Source organism: Anopheles arabiensis, chromosome X (genome assembly GCF_016920715.1).
Source record: "Anopheles arabiensis isolate DONGOLA chromosome X, AaraD3, whole genome shotgun sequence".
NCBI lineage: Eukaryota > Metazoa > Arthropoda > Insecta > Diptera > Culicidae > Anopheles > Anopheles arabiensis.
In genome coordinates, this window is record NC_053519.1 from 4,893,560 (window position 1) to 4,914,255 (window position 20,696).

At 49.4% G+C, this 20,696-nt stretch overlaps 1 protein-coding gene across 1 annotated transcript; it reads right to left on the minus strand.

Moving 5' to 3' along the window:
- Window positions 1-946: 946 nt before the first annotated feature.
- LOC120905525 lies at window positions 947-19,895 on the minus strand. Its single transcript, XM_040316378.1, is given in 11 exon segments — window positions 947-1,063; window positions 1,132-1,747; window positions 2,405-3,327; window positions 4,542-5,025; window positions 6,085-6,308; window positions 6,392-6,702; window positions 6,704-7,126; window positions 14,178-14,637; window positions 14,713-14,975; window positions 16,002-16,109; window positions 19,773-19,895. Coding segments are annotated over 9 exon segments (3,660 nt in total). The 5' UTR covers window positions 14,927-14,975; window positions 16,002-16,109; window positions 19,773-19,895; the 3' UTR covers window positions 947-1,058.
- Between the last annotated feature and the right edge of the window lie 801 nt (window positions 19,896-20,696).

Genomic DNA, 20,696 nt, shown 5'->3' on the forward strand with positions numbered 1-20,696 from the left:
TACCTTTGGTTTTGCTTTACCCGGCCCTTTTTGGGGGCTGGTGAGTTTCGTTACTTTTATTATGCTCCTTAAGCCCTAGTCCCTCTTTCCTCTTTCCTAGCTTTGCGTGCAAATTTTGTAGTGTCCGGTGCTGCTTTTGCTCGGTCCTCCTCTTTGTGGCTCTCTCTCTCTCTCTCTTTACCGCTAAGTGAGTGCTAGTGTGTATGTTTACGTTTGAAGCAAATGCGCAGGGTTGTTTTATGTGCACGATAGTGAAACGGTGCTGTGTGTGTGTGTACGAGTTTAGTTATTAGGAATAAAATTGAGTACAACTAGTTTGAAAATGAATGTGTGCCTACAATGTGCGTGGTTTCACTCGAATGGTGAAAAATACTTGTGTGTGTTTTTTATGTTGTTTCCATGCATTGCGCATAGCACGTACTACGTGTCCCACTGTCCCATTCTACCACCTCCTTTCCGCAAACTCTCTTCATGTATGGCGTTTACTAGGTGTGTGCTAATATACTGTTGTATCCCGCACGCTCTTCCCGCGGTGCATCGCGACCAGAGAGAACTAAATATGGCAAAAAACATTACATTGGTACGCGTACGCGTGTGGCCACCTTCCCTCAGCCCTCAGCGGACGATCGGCCGCCGCTAGGAACTGCGCAACTAGGTTGCGACCGTAGCCGGCTGCGGCTGCGGCAGAAACCGAACCGAAAAGCTCCGTTCAAGGCGTGCCTCGGAGCGCTTGTAGCGCCCGCTCGGATTTCGCACAGTAGCATTGTGCTGTGCCCGTGATTTGGCGTTGGAGAGTAACTACTACTAGTATAACTTTAACTGTAACTGCTGCTGGAGCGGCAGGCTTGTCTCGCGATTAAAACATCTGTCTCTCTCTCTCTCTCCATGAAGCATGGATTGTACAAACTACACTCTTAAACGTAAACGGTTTGGTATATGCAATACACGCTGCTTGACATCTACACTCCCGCCGCTAGAGCTCTAGATGCGCGGCTGTTGTCCTACTTTTTTCCGTTACTCCTTGGTAGCCACTGCTGCCGGTGCATGACAATTGGGCGTTACACTAAAAACAAAGCAAAATTAGCAAAAACGCACAAAACAGTGAACGGACAGGCCTCGCCAGCTACCTACCGGCATCGAACGCGCTCGGGCAGATGAAGTTCATCAGCTCGGTCTCGGTCATGGCGGTCAGCTCCGATGCGAGGGCACGCGACTCCTCCGCCAGCGACTCCTGGGACGGGTGGAGCCCGATCGAGTCCATCGGTATGGCCGGTTCGACGACCGCCTCGAGCGGGCGGGCCACCCCCACCGCCGGCACGGCGCTGACCGGCTGCACCACCGACACCGGTACCTCCGGCGGCACCCCGTTGCCGACGACACCGCGCCCGGCCAGCTGCACCACGCCCAGCGTACCGACCACCGTGGGTGGGGAGGCGATCGGCAGCGGTGCCGAGGTGTCCATCGGCTGCTGGGTCGGGAGCTGGGTATCCATTAGCATGGCGTTGCACACGGCCACCGGTCCGCCGACCATACCGACGTCCATTTTTTCCGCCAACACCTGTTGTTGTTGTTGTTGTTGTTGCTGCTGTTCATGCTGCTGTTGCAGCTGTTGCAAGTGATGGTGTAGTTGCTGTTCTTGCTGCTGCAATCGTTGTTGTTGTTGTTGCTGTTGATGCAGTTGTTGTTGTTGTTGCTGCTGCTGTTGCTGCAGTTGTTGTTGTTGTTGTTGCAATTGTTGCTGCTGTTGCTGTTGTTGCTGCAGTTGTTGTTGTTGGAGTTGCTGTTGTTGTAGTTGTTGCAATTGATGCTGTTGTTGCTGTTGTTGTTGCTGCTGTTGTTGTTGTTGCAACTGATGCTGTTGTTGTTGTTGCAATTGTTGTTGCTGCTGCTGTTGCAGTTGTTGTTGATGTTGCTCTTGCTGCTGTTGCTGCATCATCGATGTTGTTGGGCTGCCGGTGACGGTGGTTGGCGGTAGTAGCACATCCTGCTGCTGCAGTATGCTCTGTACGGCAGCAGCATCGCCAACAGCGGCCAAACTCGACAGCTCTAACAGTGTTTGCTGCTGCAGTTGTTGTTGTTGTTGAGTTTGTTGATGCTGTTGCTGCAGTTGTTGTTGTTGTTGCTGCTGTTGTTGTTGAGTTTGTTGATGCATTTGTTGTTGTTGTTGCTGCTGCAATTGTTGTTGTTGAGTTTGTAGATGGAGTTGTTGTTGTTGTTGCTGCTGCTGTTGTTGCTGTTGCTGCTGGTGTTGTTGTTGTTGCTGCTGCTGCTGCTGTTGTTGCTGTTGTTGTTGCTGTTGTTGCTGCTCCTGCTGCTGCTGTTGTTGTTGCTGTTGTTGTTGCTGTTGTTGCTGCTCCTGCTGCTGTTGTTGCTGTTGTTGCTGTTGTTGTTGTTGTTGTTGTTGTTGTTGTTGTTGTTGTTGTTGTTGTTGTTGTTGTTTTTGTTGTTGTTGTTGTTGCTGCTGCTGCTGCTGCTGTTGCTGCTGCTGTTGCTGCTGCAGTAAACATTCCGCCTCGATCTGCGTGGCAATCGCGTCGCTGCATACGCCGGAAGCTGCCAGCAACTGGTCCAGCTGCATGTTAACCGGCGTTGTCGAGGCGTGCGGCGTCTGCGGCTCCGTTTTGATGATGCTCTTGATGTCGCAGTCGACCGGCAGGGGCGACGGCTTGGCCGTGCCCAGCGGCTCCCCGCCCATGTAGTTCGTTTCCATCGGTGCCACCGGCAGGCTGCCGCAGAAGGACGTCAGCGTGGCAATGTTCATCACCGTGTCGAAGTGCGACCCGATCGACAGCGACCCACCCCCGCTACTACCACCACCGCCGGCTGCTGCCGCGGCACCGCCAGCGCTCGGTAGGTCCATCATGCGGCTGTCGTTTGCCAGCAGCGACATGTTGGAGCAGCTATCTTCCATCTCCATGCTCGGCTGCCGGACGCTGCGCCGCCGATACAGTATGCTCGGCTCGGCCGGGACCGGCGCGAACAGGATGCCGTCAAGCGAGTTCTCGACCGACGCACCGAACCGGGCCAGCGAAGCCTTCACCGCGAACTGGTCGAGCGACTCCTCGTCCGCCATGTGGCTGCGGCTGCACTCCGGCTCGACCAGCTCCGGCTTGAACACGTCCACCGCCGGCTGGATCGACTGGTTGGGCGAGGGCAGCGACAGCACGCCCGGGTGGCACTGGGGCGGGATAATACTTCCGGTCGGCAGCACGTTGATCGGCGGCGGCATCATGCCCTTCGCCTCGATCTCGAGCGGCGTCGAGGTGCGCAGAAACATTGGCCGGCTGGCGTGCACGTTCGCCGGCTCGTCGAACGGCGACACGGCTGCTGGAAAGGGAACGCCCGAAAAGGACACAGAAGAGAGAAGGACAAGTACAAATGAAAAGTCTTTATCGAGATGTAGGAAACTAAACGCTTAAACCGTGTCTCTAAATACTTAATAGCGATACGAGACTAATGAAATATACTTCATCCAAAAACGCATTCTTGCAAAGAAGCTAGCAAGCAATCGCAAACCGCTAACAGAACTGAAAGGACCCGCGTACATTATTGGCGCTACGACAACGACACTACCAACACTACTACGAAACACATGGCAAATTATAATGGCGAACTACACCGATACACACACACTAACGCATGATCCAAGATGGAGCTGTAGTACTGTCGTACCAGCTCAACTCTACCAGCATTCAACCCTCCACAGTCAACACGATCTGTTTATGTATGTGTGTGTTTTCTAGTTGTTTTGTAGTATTTTTAGATGACTAAATCATATAGTATGGTTTGTAAGCAAAAACAAAAGATAAATCAGTCTAGGCTGATGTTGCTAAAATCCTACTAAGCGAACGATAAAACAGACAGTTTTGGCTAAATGGCAACGTACTACTAAAGCTACTCGCAGCAGACCTACTGCGCGCTAAGGGAGTGATCCGTAAACTAATAACAACGCCAAAAACCAAGCTAACTATAATCATAAACGGACACCCTGTAGAAATATATGACCAACAACTACTACTGGAGGACGGACTAGTCGTGCCCCATTTGTACACGGGAAACCAACTAGAGATGCAAAGCTTAGCATAAAGGCCTACATCCACGACTACTAAATCCAAACATTCCGTCTTGTTTTTTTTTTTTTTTTGTTTACAGAGAGTAAGAAACAGAGCATCTAAGACGATCAAACCGAACAGAACAAGGTAAGGAAGGTAAACAAAAGCTAAACAGGGTTGTCAAAACGTAGTGATTGCATCCTCTTTTTACCTTCACCGTGCCGTAGTTTGCACCAATGGGATTGAACACTTCCTACCACCCCTATTCAAGGCTCACAAATCGCTTCCGCGTGCGCTTAGGATTAGAGTTAGGATGCGTTTTTAAATGTTGTTGTTAAAATGTCTGCCCCTGCCAAACAATCCACCACACAGCTAATGTCCCTCCCTGCCTCGCCATTCCCGTAGCACTACCACTTCATCCCACCACCACCAACCGACGCGGTGCCGCCGACAGGCAACCCAGTAGTAGTAGTAGTAGTAGTAGTATACCTTCCGTCCGGTTGCCGTTGCAGACAAAGCGACCGCCAGCAGCTCCGTTCGGGCCGGGCAGCTCGCCCATGCCGGCGGCCGTGGCCGCGATCGCATTGATCGCATTGGCCAGCGCAGCACCGTCAACGTTCGGCACGGCGGTAACGTTGCCACCGTTCTGCACCCCGGCGGCCCCATTGTTGCCGAGGCCGGCCAGCTCGCTAAAATAGTTGTGCGACGTTGGTGGCGGCTGCTGTTGCTGGTGTTGCGGCGGCTGCTGCTGCTGCGGCTGCTGCTGGCCAACGGCCGTACCTAAACGGTTGCGGCGCCCCGGGATGGTAGCCACCGTGGTCGCGGCACTGAGCGCCGTATGCTCACCTTTCGGCGTGTAGATAAAGTCATGCGTTTCGCTCTTCTTGCCGCTGGACAGGATGTACAGCTTGATCGTGACCGGCTCGGTAATGTCCTGCCGCTCGTACGGTGGCACCTTGCAGATGAGATGAACCTGTCAGATTGTGCAAAAGGTGGGCGAAACGGAAAACAACAATATATTAGAATTTGCGTGAGTTAATTGAGAGTGAGTGTGAGTTACAATGATTTGGTTTATTTCCATCACAGTCTCTAAGGGGGATGAAAAATCAGCCGTGAGTGGCTTGCTGACGCGAAGAGTTAAAGCACTCATCGAGAACCAGTGCAGGGAAAATGTCATGACCATCATGTCACGATCACCACCGAAAACAATGAACATGTTCATTGCTGACACTCAATGAAAGTGCGTCATGATGTGACGAGCGAGAGAGCCGAGTGCTTGAGTCTCTGACTGACAAGCTGAGCTCAATGTCATTGCTAGCATAATCAGGACTATTTCCTTGCTGTCAACTGTCACTGTTTCAGTCACCAACACTCATGACTGAAACGAAGCTCAAATCTGCCCACGTACACACAGCTTGGTGACATTTTTTGTAACACCCAGCTCACTTGGTCATGACATTTTCAGTACGCCACACATATCTTCCATGACTATTGTGATGATCACCGACAGAAAATGCGGCGACCAAGTGACTGACCAAGAGTTGGTTGCACAAAATGTTACCAAGCCTATGATGATCGCACCAACTGTTTCAGTCTCATCTCTGATCATCACAGTAGATCTCTTGACGCTGATATGATTTAGTTTCAACGATAAATTGTCATGACTATGACAGTGACATTTTGCAGAACCGATCACAGTAAAAAAAAGTCATGACATAGTGACTGACCAAGCGTTGGTTGCTAAAATGTCACCAAGCATGTATTGGTCACATCGACTGATCCTCACCTTTGGTTTTCACAATGACATGTACAAGTACATGACGCTGACATGGATTTTGTTTCAGTCAGAATTGTTTATGACAATGACAGTGACATTTTGCAGCACTGGATTTAACTCTTTCCCCCCATGCAGCTCATTTCCACTCTTCGCTCGTGCCAACTTGGGACTCATCCGTTTGTGAAGCAATTCCCGCGGCACGAAAGATGAAAGAGTTGAAGCTGAATGAAACTGTTCAGGCCCGTCCCGACCTACCTGATTCAGATGCTCCTTGTCGGGAGCGACCGCATGCTCCCAGGCCGCACCGGCAGCTGCCGTGCGCGTAAATGCCGAGTGTGCGGGCACCGCCTTCGGCCTATGGAAGACGACGCGCGTATCCTTGAGGAAGTTTTTGCCTATGATGAACAGCTCCAGACCGCCCTCGACCGGGCAGGAGATGAGGGATTTTTTCAGTATTTCCGGCACGCCCGGTGGTTGCGCTGGGTAGGGCAGATGAGAATTGAACATGTTGTAGTAGTGATTCTATCGCCCCAAGCTACACGGCTCGCCCGCCTATACTCACTGCAGATGATTTGATGCGACGACACCTGCAGCGTCTCGGTCGACCCGTCCTCCCCGGTAATGGTGGTGCGGAACACCATCCGGCAGCGGGTGGACTTTTTCTTCGTGCGGGACGCCGTCTGGTCGGGAAACCGGTACTCCACGTCGACGTTCCGCTCCTTCAGTATGCCCACGCAGTCGCACGTGACGGTCATGTTGTTTTCCGGCTTCAGCTGCACCTCGATGTACTTGGTGCCCTCCAGGATGCGCTCCACGCACGGGGTCGAGTTTTTCCCCGACACCTTGCACGCCTGGTAGAAGATGTGCGGCGTCCGGACACGGTTTGTTGTAGCCGACCAGCCGCACCACCGGAAAGCCGTTGCCGCTGCGGTCCTTCACCGCGCCGCGCGACCCCTCCGTCTGGTAGCGAGCCCGGTGCTGCTGCTCCGGCTGCGTCACTATCTGCAGCTGTATCTTGCCGTCGCGCGAGCTGATGAGGGCGGGCGGGACGCCCGCAACCGAGAAGCTACCGTCGGTGCCGGGCGCCATCCGGAACGGTACGGACGGCGCGGTTGCCCCCCTGTTGCTGTTGGCCGTGCGCGCACTTCCTCCGGCCGGTGCATTCTGCCGGCCGGTGCAGCTGGCCAGCGGGGAGGCGGCAAGCGACACGCCCGGCGAGATCGTGGACGGCGAGGAGGATCCGGTCGAGGGCGATAGGGTCTGCGGCGACAGCGGAGACACGGACGTGGCAACCATTCTGTGGAGAACCGAGGGAGTCGATAGATATGTTAGGTACGGTGTGGGACAAAACAATTGCGAATATAATCAATAAGTATTATTTATTTAGACATATTTTAGTACACTTAGCTCTTACTAAATTAGTATTCAAACAAAAAAGGATCGACATTTGACAGCCAATATGTCAAGAAAAAGATTTCAAATATTTCAATACTTCCTCTTTCGTTATCATGTATATGCTCAATTTACATATCTATTTCGAGACTAGCCGCGTGGTGCAGCCATGAAATGCATGGCTTAACGAGATGCCCGTTATGCGTTCAAATCTAAACTGAACCGAAGAAAGATCTTTTGCTTATAGTTATTTACATGGATGAACCAATCAAAACCACCTCATAATTATTCAAGGCAAGCCTATAACTTGATTGGAATGAGAAATGTGAAGAGAAAGTAATACCTTCAAAATCCTTCAAAGTGAATAACTGCCCACGATTCTTTGAGAAACAACATCGGCCAACAAAAACAAACGACACATGAAAGCGTAATACATTCAACAGCGTCCAAGTACATCCACAGGTGGAGTGAGTCTCAGACACTCTTTTCTTAGTAATAAAACAAACACCACATGGTGGTACAATTTTTGGCAGCTTTTCCTGACCATGAGCGTGTACCCTCGTGCACAGATGTGAAACAATAAATGCACGCAAAAATATCGTCCATCGTGCACTCGGACACACACACACACTGGGTTATACGCCGTTAGAATGAGAAAACTTAAAATACAATTGGAAAAACATCTGCAAGCGTTTTCAACTGCGGCTCAAACAATAAAATAGTAAAATCTATTTTAAAAGAGCATGGAACGAATGTTTGAACGTGGTCGGTTTACCATTTAGAAGCTTTGTTGGTTTGTGGAAGTTTTGAAAGGGTTGAAATGGACGAAACGATCATGTTGGCTATGCAAGACCCTTGTGTTTTTAAGGGTCAAGATTGGCATAGCAATAGCAATGAGAATGTTCAAAATAAATAGTTGCAGAATGTGGCAAGATGAAGCTAGTTACACGTAACTAGTGGCCGGATAGGATTGAAGCATACCGTGGAAAAGAGCATGTACAAATAATTATCTGTGACTACCGATTGCTACCGTTCATTACCGTCATTACCGATTAAGTACAGAAACTTGGTACCAATAATTGTCTCGTCAAAATGCACTATTTAAAGTAAAATGAGGTACAGTACAGTGGAACTCTTCCTATCGCGTACCCCATATAACTATTTTTTCGCATATCGAACAAATCTTAATGCTCTACGAATACCCCTCTTAACGAGTAAAATCTCACATAACGAGCAATTTCTTGTTTGATCCCGATAAGATACTGTGACCATTTCGAGTGTTTCAATACTAAGAATCGTTAAATATCACGCTATTTTCAAAAGAGACAGGTACAAGTGTTGAGGAAAAGTGTAAGAGAGGTGACACATTAACACCTACTGTCAGTCCAAAACTCACGAAGTCATACAAAAATTCTAAAAAAGCCGGGTCGGGCCTTGGGCGCATTCACTCTACGTCTAGATAACTCTTTTCAGATCAGATAGCGGAGCTCAGAGTTTTGCTGCGCTTTTCAACAGGTGGAGCAAGTGAGGTATTGTCTTCAGTTTATTTGCTCCATTTCTTTCCTTCTTATTTGATAATATCGGAGGTTCTCTTGGGCTTTGGCCGTGGAAGTGGACGGGACGTGGACTTTAGTGTGTAGTGTACCTCCCTAGGAAGCGTGTGTTTAACAATTGTGCATTGCATTCTTGATCTACTTGCTCTTGAAGGCGAGAATTTCGATACTGAGAATTGAAGAATGCATTACTGTTGCCACTTGGAGGTATTCCGTACGGTTGTGATGCAGGTAATCCCCATATACCTACACTTTTCTTGATCTGGAACCAATAATTGCACTTTTCATACAAATTGTATGAAAGAGAGCCTTCCGCATAACGAGCTTTTCGCATAACGAATGGGTCATTGGAACGGATTAAACTCGTTATGAGAATTTAATAATTATTATTGATTTGATTTGACTGATGATGAATTTGATGGGTAAAACAACATTATTGTTATTTATTTAATCTTCGTTTGAAACGTTTGTGATTCCCAGTTGCGAACGTTATGTGCACCACTGTACAGGCGTTATTTTTAGCTCCTCCGGTTCCGTAAACGATCGAGCACGCAGGCCAGATTAGTGCGCTGCCGCTGCGATATGATTGCGTCTTTATACGATAGCATCAATTTACGACCCTACCAAATTGTTGCAGTACAGCGTACATTAAAAAAATAATAAACACACACAACGGGCCCAGTGCAGTACCGTCGCTGCGTACCGCTGCGCCAAAGCAAGCAAAAACGAAAGCGCCCTAGGCGACACACGCACCTGCAGACGAACTGTGGTAAAGGTGAAGGTAAACCGAAAAGAAAAGGAGAAATTGGAAATCCCTTGAGGACGGCGGTTTGAATATGTTGCAGCCGACACCGAAAACGCATCCAACATGCAAAGCCCGTGCGCGACAAACCAAACCCCGCCCGTGCTCCAATGCTTATTACATTGAATGCACGCGTGTCCAGTCGTCGCCGTCCACCACCACCGCCCCATCAAATTGTTTAGAAGGGAAGAAGGGATGGATCATCCACAGCCTGGTGCTGGGCGGGCGGGAAGGTCGAGTGATAGTTACATCGCATGTAATGACTCGGTGCGCCTCGTGTACGCTAGACGCGTTATACAAATCCCAACACACATACACACAGACACTCCGATGTGGGAGAAACCGGGTTTTTGCTGTGCGTGTCTCGGTCGCGACCGCAATTAAGTCGCCGTTAATCATTCTGAGAAAATCAGCCAAGATCTATCTCATTCAGAATTTTGCAAAAAACCCGTCGTGGTGGCAATGTGGTGCCGTGGGGGCCATGCACCACTTCCTCAAACCGTACGCTTTATGGTGGAGAGCGTTTTGAAATCGTAAATAAATATTCAACACCGCGCCAAGGGGACCGATGCGATGCGCTCGTGCACCCGGCCGCGCGATATCTTCGCGCAAAACGCACCCGTGGAGGGGGGATGCGGGAGGTTGCGGTATGTATCGAACTTCTAGACATGCTCTAGAAACTCGATCAACACATCGCGCCCCGGTAAGCGGTACCGGATTCCTGCACCGAGCCGCGTAAACGCGGACAGTGTCAGCAAGACCTTACTCCGGCGCGGGGAACACAGTGTGGCGCGCGTTGTGTGCACAAAACAAGTACCGCAGAGCGTGTCGCACGCCCGAACGGTGCTGTTGGGCCGATTTGGCAAACGCAACAGTAACGACCGATGCCCTGCCATAAAACTGCCCCAACTCGGAGTCGTAATACTCGGAAGGGCCTAAACTTGCTAACGCGCTGGGAGGACTACACTGCAGTGATCCCAAGGGCGCGCTTGCGGACTGGAAATAGATATTGCATTGCATCAACCGTCATCGTAAGAGACGCCCCGTGTAGCGTTGGTGGACGTTGCCAAAAATGTATTTACTCCCCCTCGCCTGCCCCTGCTGCAACATGTGGTATCGAGAGTGACCTTGCTCGGGCGTATCGTGCAAGTGCGCCCGGGTGGGCGCGTTTGTACACGATCAGAAGGCAAAAACCTGACACGGCTGATGAGTATATTTACCTTTACTTCTTCGTCGCCCGTCTTCCACCTCCAGTCGGGAAACAAAGCGGTTGATTGGTGCCTCGCGGACTCGCTCGTCGCCTGTAGCAAGCAACTTTTGGCACCGGACAACTTCCAAAACACACTTGTTTCAAACACTCCAAAACACTGCGTTGACTTCTTACCAAATGCAAAAAGAGACTACAATAATGGTGTTACACACTACACACGTTTGGTTTCAGTATAGAGCTGGGGTTTGCACAGGTTTGCACACCGTAACGCCCGAGGCATCTTTGTTGACTACACTACAATCGGGAGGACTTTGAGTTTTACTAGAAACCCGAAATGTCCCAGCAGAAAGACACCCTCAGGCAATCCAATTCCTGTTCCTGCTTGCCCACTTGTGCGTTCGTGTTGAAAGCGGGCGCGTGCGCCCTCTCAAGTGCAACGATCTTGACGTAGCTGCGTACTACCGGAGATCGCCGATCGCGCGGAAGTGTAGTGCCGCGCTGTTGACGGTCGGGCGGCGTAAACAAGACTGACAGGTCCGAGCGCCCGGGCCGGAGATCAAAAAGACGAGAAGCTATCCCCTCCAAGATGTACTAATCGATCTTGTCCCGCCAGCAACGCTCCACTATCACTCGCGCATCGTGGGACCGACGACCACGAACTACACCTTCAAACTACGGCGTCTCGTGCTCTTTCTCTCTCTCTCGCACTCGCTAATTCTCTGTGGCGGAAGGCATCTACAGCACTGCTCACGTTCTATCGTTCCTCCCTGTTTGCCGGGGGTGTTGTTTTGTCGAGTCACGATTGTGCCGATGTCTCGGCTGGTGACGACGAATGTCCGAGATCACCCATCTGGACCGGACAGCCGATTGGACGAAGTGTGAGAGACGCGAGGACGGAAGTGCACTGCAAAGCGCACGACCGACTGAAGTGGAGGATGCTCCGCCCTACTCCACCAGAGAAACCGTGGGGTCAAAGGAACACCGCAGGTTGCTACTAGATTTCACACAGAAGAGTCGCTCGGATGCTCGAACAAAATGCCCAACACTTCGGATTTGTTCTGAGCCTCGGTGCTGATAAATTACTTCCCTAATCTGGACGCAAACACCACAAGAGGCCGTCCAAGATATGGGCCCCGAACCGGGTGAGTCACCTCGGCTCGGCGGTTGGGAGGACAGATTGCCCGGGTACTGTCTGGGACTGTCGAGCACCACCCTGGAAACAACGGGCCCAACGGGTGCCCTATAAATCACGTCCGGACTGACTTCCCCGCCCGTTTTTTGCACGCGAACAGGTGCACTTATGCTTTCGCTGATGTACACACCGCCCACTCGCAATGATAGGATAGGACGCCGTGTCTGACATTAGCTGGAACTGCAGCGCTTCATTATCATCGGGCCTTCTCTTGCCCCACACCCGTCCGTTGGGATTTGGATTTGGATATCCGAGATTCCATTCCCGGGTTGCAAGCGGGCAGTTCGGCGAATCGGACGAAGAAGGCAAAAAACCCCGCAGGCAAGCACGGGAAATCCGCACAGCTTCTTGTACCCGGTGCCAGGGTAGGTACTGCATGTCAGCCGGTTTCTGCGCGCCCACTACTAACCGAGTCACCCAAGCGGCAGCAGGAAATAGCATTGAAGTAGGCGCCAGTCTGGCGACGTCACCGACTGCAACCAGTGCAGGTGCGCGGGTAACAAGGGGTTACCGCCATTCTAGACCAAGCACGTGTGTGTGTGTGTGTGTGCAAGCTTCGTCACAAGGGAATTCCTGACGAAGCTTGTCTCCGGCATGGGTGTCTATCGCACCTTGGGCAGAGTGAATAAATTATTGATTCATCATCATCTCACTGCCCGGGGTCGATAAGACACTAAATCGTGTATGAATAAATAGTACACACATTGCTGTCGTCATCGTCTGGCTGCCTGGGGGAGGGGGACACACTATTCCAACCACTATTGGAACTGGGAACGTGAGCGAAGTGATGGGCGCAACCTATCGAATCGGAGCCGTCGAGAGTTTAAAGTGACTCTCTGGATTGTTTTTTTCTACGGACCTCATCCACTCCTGCTCTGCTAGTGACTCATTCCTATGTAATTAAAACTCACTCCCAAAACTCTGGACAAACCTCCGACCTCACTCAGAGCGAACTGAACCGCACAAGAGTGAGTTTACGATTCATATTCCTGGTAAATTTCAACCTACTAATAATTGTGTTAACGCTCTTCTCGAATTCGAGTTACATTTGGTTCTTATGACTTCAAAAGTTTTTGTAGGATTTAATGTATAATAGGAGTAGTTTATTCCTGACAAGATCCTCAAAGATGAAAAAGAAGCTTCGACGTAGCACGAAAAGTTTTGGCTTTAAGGGTTCTTTAGACTCTTCTTTACCTCCCACATGCTCTTGATGTCTGGTTCTCTATTAGCCACTCGAATGCTTTGATTCAACTCACTGCAAAGCGTGACGTATTCGCTCTACCTCTTATCTCAACCTTGAACGGGTTCATACGAGTTCGGTAGGCTCTCTGTAGTCAGTCACCTGCAAATCATGTACGATTCCAATACGCAAATGTTTAACTACTTTAGAGGACTTTCAGTTGCACACACACACACACACACACACACACACGAAACGAGTCGGAATCGATCCCGTAGAGTGTGTAGTCGCGTAAGGCCCATCACTAAACAAGACACCAAGAGACGTCCAAATAGGCCTCTTCCCTTCTGTGCGTACGTAGCTATCACAAATGTCTTCTTCCAGCAGCCCGCTACATGTGTCTGTGTGTGTGTGGTGTCCCTCCACACCACCACGTTCCATTCCCGTCCCGGGTATCGCATCTTTTTTTTTGTTTTCTTATCGCCCAGCTCAATTGTGGAACCCGGAGGCACCTTTGTTTTGTACCACGCCAGGGCGCTTACGCCATATGTGTCTTCGCTTATGACATCCGCGAGATAGAGCGAGAGAGAGAGAGAGAGAGAGCGAGAAAGCGACAACGAAAGGAATGTATATCTGGTGCGCTGAAGATTGCTAAAGACATCTGTTCCGAGCGCACAACCCGCCTTATCGCTAGGGAGGTACACCAAGAGACCGCACCGATAAGATCGCGCGCGTCTGTTTAGACAACCACAACAACCCACCGAAAATGCTCGCCCGAAAAGTGGCGGACGTCGCTGACCAGGCCTGCTCGCACTGCTCGGCAAGAATGGAACTGCAGGGCCCGGGCTCGAAAGTGCGTCAATCTCCGTCGAGCTGAAATCATCCACCCATCTGGTGATCTGATTCACGCAGCACAGGTGTCGTCTTCCGCCTTCCACATGCACATGCTCATACACGTCAATGGACGCTTCTTCCCACATGGGGTTGTGTTATCATTAGGGGAAGTAAGTACGACCTACCTTGTACCGGCGGCGACAGCCGCAACACCAGCTTGATGGTTCTCCGCTCCGTCCAGCAAACCCGTACCCGGCCCATACGGCACGATCGGGGCGTAGCTGCTGCCCGCCGCCGTCCCGTACCCGTTCTGCTGGTTCGGCAGCGGATGGTGGTGCTTGCCGAGCTTGGCCTCGTTCGCACTGCTCCGGTTCGCCGTCGCCGTGCTGATGATGGGCGGCACGACACCGCCGTGCCGGTGATGCAACCGGTCGGCCACGCTGCCGACCACCGCGCCCGACACGGGCAGCGCCTTCCGCACGAGATGCGTGCGGCTGCTGCAGGCCAGCTTGCTGGTCGTCGCACCGAGACTGACCCCTTTGCCCGTGTGCCGTTTGCCGGCCAGCCGCAGCAGCTTGCGCTGTATGCTAGGCGCGCTAGCGGTGGGGGTGGTGGAGGTAGTGGCGGTCGCGTTAGCTGCCACTCCTGGGGCGGGAAAGACACAGGACTAGGATTATAGCTACCCTACATTTTGATTGGTGAAAAAAAAGGTTAACTTACCGAGGACCGTACTGCTGCTGCTGCCACTAATACTCGGCATGGGTAAGGTCGAACGTCGCTCCAGCGTTACCACCGACGGGGGGACGACGATGGGTGAGTTTGGCCCGGAGTTTGCAGCAGCACCACCACCAACGGCAACGGCGGCGGCCACTGTTCGTCCCGTCGAGCGCGTGGTGCCCTTGCCCCGGCCGCGTTTGTTTGCCGCCGCATCCATATGTGTATGTGTGTGTGTTTGTCAATCGCTTTCGACGTCCTCTGTCTGTCTGTGTTGTATTTTAGAAGGTGAATTAATGTTTTGGAACTTATTAACAACAACCACACGACGGGAGGACACACACTTCCAGCAAATATTGTTCTGGATTATGGTGAAAGCTGTGGGTTTGTTTGTGGGGAGATATGGAGCCCGCGCGCGGTTGGTTGTAGTTGCAGGTATTTTGGTGGGGTTTTTTGATTGAAGAGAGGTTTAAAAACCACACTAAAAACACTCACATATTATACATTCTACTTTTCTTTCTTAATAGCACAGAAACTACGTTGTGTAGGGAGAGAGGATGTAGAAACACATTGGCGAATTTAAATTGTACGCCTTTAAAAGACTTCCCTCCCAAGCAGCAGGTAGATTTGAACCAATGATGTGTGGTGTATTACAACCGCCGGCTTAACCACAGCACCATTCAGCCATGCGAATCATGAACTGATTACAAGCGTACAGTAGCAACAGGTGTTTCTTTTTGAAGAGTCCGTTGAAACATTAAATTCAAAAATACATATTTTATCCACAGTGATGCTTAAAATTGAAAGAATAAAAAATTATAAAATTTATGCCGGATCAAAAGTAATCACATTTAAGATGTATTCACACATTTGAGAAGCTGTAGAAAAAAAAACTCTCTTGCCCCAGGAAGCGTTTCCATCAAAGAATTTAACGCATGAGATGTTGCTGTTGCTCAAACACAAATCGAACGAAACACTCTAGCCAAAAACCGACATCAGCCCTTAGCCAACGAATGCACTCCAGGGGAGTGGGAATGTTTTTTGTTTAGCTCCACATGTACCGACGCTTAATTTGGCTGGAGGGTTTACTTTGATTTTGCTGCTCGTTTTTTTAGCACAACTCTTGACATTGACCGTTCGGTTGATAGGAGATTGACGCAGAGAGCGCGAGCGCGATTGAGGAGTTGATTGTTGGGCGGGTTCCCAGATGTACTGTTTGAGAGTTGAGAGCGCCCTACCGGCAAGGAGCCACACGCCCACGGTCCTACCAGAATCTAGCTTCAAAAGAAACTTACCCAATGCGTTACTGTTGCAGCGGGCAGCTCATTCTCCGGTGGTTCCAGCGGTTCCCGCAGCTCACGGCAGTCAATGAGATTCTGTTCGGCTGCTTTCTTTCTCACTTTCTACATCGATTGGTAGTGGTTGGCATGAAATAGGAACAAAACAAACAATGTATTGAGATCAAATTGTGCTGTACAGAGTGCAGGAAAAATGCGAAAAGGTCGGCACACATCGAAACTTTTTATCCCTCACAAACCTCGCTTTCTTGCTCGCTTTCTCGTTCGCCCGAAAGCAACAGGTTTGGTCTAGTCTGGTGTCGAAGGACGCGAATATCCTGGCCCGATAGTCCCCGTGTGCCGGTTGGTTGTGTTGTCTCTCGCCCCGTAAATAGATCCCACCTCTCGGGCTTAACCTTACTACTGCCTTCCCCACACGTCCCGGGGTCCCCGCACAAGAAGGCGCATGGAAACAAGAGCAAACTAACCTTCCGATGGGCGGTAACGCCCCACGGATGTACAGAAGGGGTGGGAAAAAGCAAGCAAAACACATGCATACACACACACGCACAGGAGCTCGGGCAAGGGCCGTTGCGGAGGAGCCACCGTTTGCCGCACCATACCAGCGATCCACGAAAAATCTTACGCACATGGAAATGGCATGGCAAATCAAATTAACACACCCCAAGGCCTCGACAGCAAACGGTGTGTATGTCCGTGTGTGCTGAAAGATTATCAAAGATAATCGATTAAATTGGGTGTCGCTCTGGGATGAGCGACGTCTAATAATAAACGTGTGAATTATTGGCTCCTGTGATTGATTATACTAATTTCTTATTTTTAGATGGTGCTTTTTTGGTCGATCGTGTGCTGAATGGTATCGTTATGTTTCCAACCAAATCCCGGACGAGGTTGGATATTTGTTAATTTCATTTCATTTCTTGCATGTTACATCCATTAGAAGCAATTTCAACAAAACGCTCTCTCTCTCTCTCGCTCTTTTGCCCGATGGATTTGAAAAGATTCGACAACAAACACACACCCACAAAAAGTATATTAAGGAAATGTAGCGCCTAAAATGCGCCCAGCTGCAGGGCATAACATAGCAATGGGCACAACAGTAGCGGCCGAAAATAGGGTAATTAACATAACGCAAACACGACTCCATTAGTGTACCAGGGGGATAAAATCGTGTAAATAACGACATCGGCCACACCGCCGGGGCACAGTTTTAATGGCCAGCATTGCATTCCGCGAACAGTTTCACCTATTCGCTAGATTCACCCGGGATGAGGTAGGAACCATGAGGTTTGTGCATGCATTAAATTATGTTTGTAAGACGCTGGGGTGTTGCTGAATTTCGATGCGATGATGCGATCGGTTCTCGCCCCGGACAACATTCTTGGAGAACAACGAGATGCAAAAGAGAGAAATAGAGAGAGACAATTGCAGATAAAATTTAGCAACACGCAGCATATTTTTAATCCCTCGCCAGGGGTCGGCAAGTAACGGATACTAAGCGCGGATATGAAAATATGAAAATTATGAATCTACCACAAAACCAAAGCACAGACAGAGGCTTCATGGCGCTCGACTAATAAAGAGTTTGTAATAAAATCGGCCGATGCCAAGTTGCACTTATTGCACATTACAACAAGCAGTTGCAGCTTGTACAAATTAGAGCATGTAGGAAATTGTCTTTAAAAAACTGAACAAACCCTTATTATTTGATTGAACTACCAAAATTAGGCACCGCTCAACTGCTTGCAGATCCTCTGCCCTTAGGCACTTTTGACGAAAATGTGTGTAAAAAATTAAGTACAAATGAAGGATTTAAAAAAAGAACTTGCGATTTGTCTCTATTCTCTCTATCTCTCTCTCTATCTATTTCTCTCTCTCTCCGTCCCTTTCAGCCTTTCTCTATATATCTCTCTTTCTCTCTCTCTTTCTCTCTCTCTCTCTCTGTCTCTCTCTGTCTCTCTCTGTCTCTCTCTGTCGCTCGCTGTCGCTCGCTGTCTCTCTCTATCTCTTTCTATCTCTCTCTATGTTTCTATATCTCTCTCTATCTCTCTACATATCTCTATATCTCTCCCTATCTCTCTCTATCTCCCTCTATCTCTCTCTATCTCTCTCTATCTCTATCTCTCTCTATCTCTCTCTATCTCTCTCTCTCTCTCTATCTCTATCTCTCTCTTTCTTTCTTTATTTCTATCTCTCTCTTTCATTCTCTATCCCTATGTCTCTCTTTCACTCTCTATCTCTATCTCTATTTCTATCTCTATATTTCTCTCTCTATCTCTATCTTTCTCTTTTTATCTCTATCTTTCTCGTTCTCTTTATCTCTTTCTCTCTCTCTCTGTTTCTCGTTCTCTCTCTCTTTTTCATTTCTTTCTAATTCTCTCTGTGTATCTCTTTCTTACTAGCTATCTCTCTCTGCTTCTCTATTTTTCTATCTCTCTATCTTTATCTCTGCATCTCTCTATCTATCTCTATCTCTCTATCTCTCTCTATATATCTCTATCTATCTCTATCTGTCTCTATCTCTCTCTATCTCTTTATATCTTTCTCTGTCTCTTTCTCTCTCTCTATCTCTCTCTACTTTTCTCTATCTCTTTATTTATCTCACTATCTCGATCGCTCTCTCTATCTCTCTATTTATTCCTCTCTTTCTCTTCATTTTTCTAGCTTACTCACTCTTTATCTCTCTATCTCCAATCCTCTATCTCTCTATCTGTATCTCTTTCTTTCTTTCTTTCTCTCTCTCTCTCTCTTTCTCTCTCTCTCTCTCTCTATTTCTCTGGCTTTTTGTATATTCGAAATTCACTGTGGAATACAATTTTCCCTAGTGAAATGAAAACCCTAGCTTTCGCACAACAAATTTACACAATTTCTTCAAACGCGCTTTCGTAGCCAAAGGGTGTGACGATCCCTGGCCAACCGCACCGGATGGGCGGCTGGTTTCGCCTAGAACACGCCGGGACGGGCAACATGCTGCAACAGAAGCAACAGGTAAACAAAACCCCCTTGCTAGGGAAACCAACTTACACACACACGCGCGCGCTCGCGATAAACCGGAAAACGCATTTGCACTTGTGCTGCGACCAAATTTCCCTTTCGGTGTGGACATCCACACACACCCGTTAGAAGAAAAACGGTCTCACTTTTACCTGCTGTGAGCGAAATTGCTTTCTAATGGCTAAATGTATGTTTGCCTCTTCCCCCTACCCCTACTGCTGGCTCGTGGGCAGCTGTCAAAGCATCTGATTGTCCCCCGTAAGGGGGAGCCCACGGATCGCCGGAAAAGTGCCGGGAAGAAGGATTTTGAGGTTGATTTTAGTTTTTTTGTTGTACCGATTTCCACTATTGCAGACACACCCACACACCCACACACACACACACACACATATATATATATATACACGCAAATTTGATAAACAAACAAACCGAACGGTAGGATGCTTTTGTTTTGGTAAGCAACATTGACACTAATAAACTAACAAATCACACTTTTCTGTGGTTGTGTAGTGACGGAACACATCTCATTCTCTCTGTGGCTTATGTGGGCGTGTGTGTGTGTGATGGGGTTCACTGTTCAACACAAGCACCCACCCCCTTTGCTACAATACCCCCCATCCCTCCCGAGCACTGTTACACCCAGCGCACAATATTTACGCGTGTGTGTTTCACTTGTTTTTGTTGTTCGCGCTCGCGTGTTTCGTTTGTTTTGCTGTGCGTGCCGCCGGACCGACCACTCACACACGGGATCACGTGAAATAGGGCGCCGTTTACCTCAGCCGCGTTCTGTCGTTCTGTGCTGCTCTCGATCGACTGCTGCTGCTGCTGCTACTGTTTTCGATAAGCAACCGCGTTGCAGCGGCCGCATTCGCCCTTTAGCACTCATCCCTCTCACGCACACACACGCACGCACGCACGTACCCCGCTGTACGCACATGTGAAAGTTTTAGGAGCGAGACGGAGAGCGAATGAGAGAGAAAATAGAGGAGAGAGAGAGAGAGATAAAACGATTTGACAGTTGTCCCACCGTGTGAATGGGCAAGATGCGCCCACAAAAACAACTGCATATGCGTGTGCGTATGGTGATGGTGTGCGTTTGGAGGATAATTTGCTCGTCATTTTTTAATCGAGTTGGAACGCAATGGAGCTATTATCGCCTTCTCCCTCTCACTTTTGACATCTCCCGTGCGGCTATCGCGGTTTGGGGAAATCCCATTTTTTTTGGAGTTTTTCATACAATTTTCGCAAAAGCAGAGGATTTTAGGTTCTTTTTGTTTTTTTTTTTAGAAACACTTTCTACCCATGCAACACTTCTAGCACACTGTGTAGGTGGGCGTATGGGAGTGTCTGTGTGGGTGTGCATACACACGATTAACAGGCTTCATCACCCACACCACCATGCTATCAGCTGCGGTGGTTTGTGTGCTTCTGTAATGCACAGTGGGCTAATGTGCTCTGGCTGAGTGTCCATATTTTGTGTCTTCAATTCCTCTTCTTCTTCTTCTAATTGGCGTAACGACCTGCACGCTTAGGCCGCTGCCAGACACACCGAAAACCCTCTCTCTCTATCTCTCTTGTTGGCCTGCTCACGATAGAGCATGTCGGTGTGACATGGCCCGGTCAACAATCATTCTCCAGGATGCTCGGTCCCTGGCTGCAGCCTCCCGTCCATGTAGACAACCGATCTTCAAAAGGTCG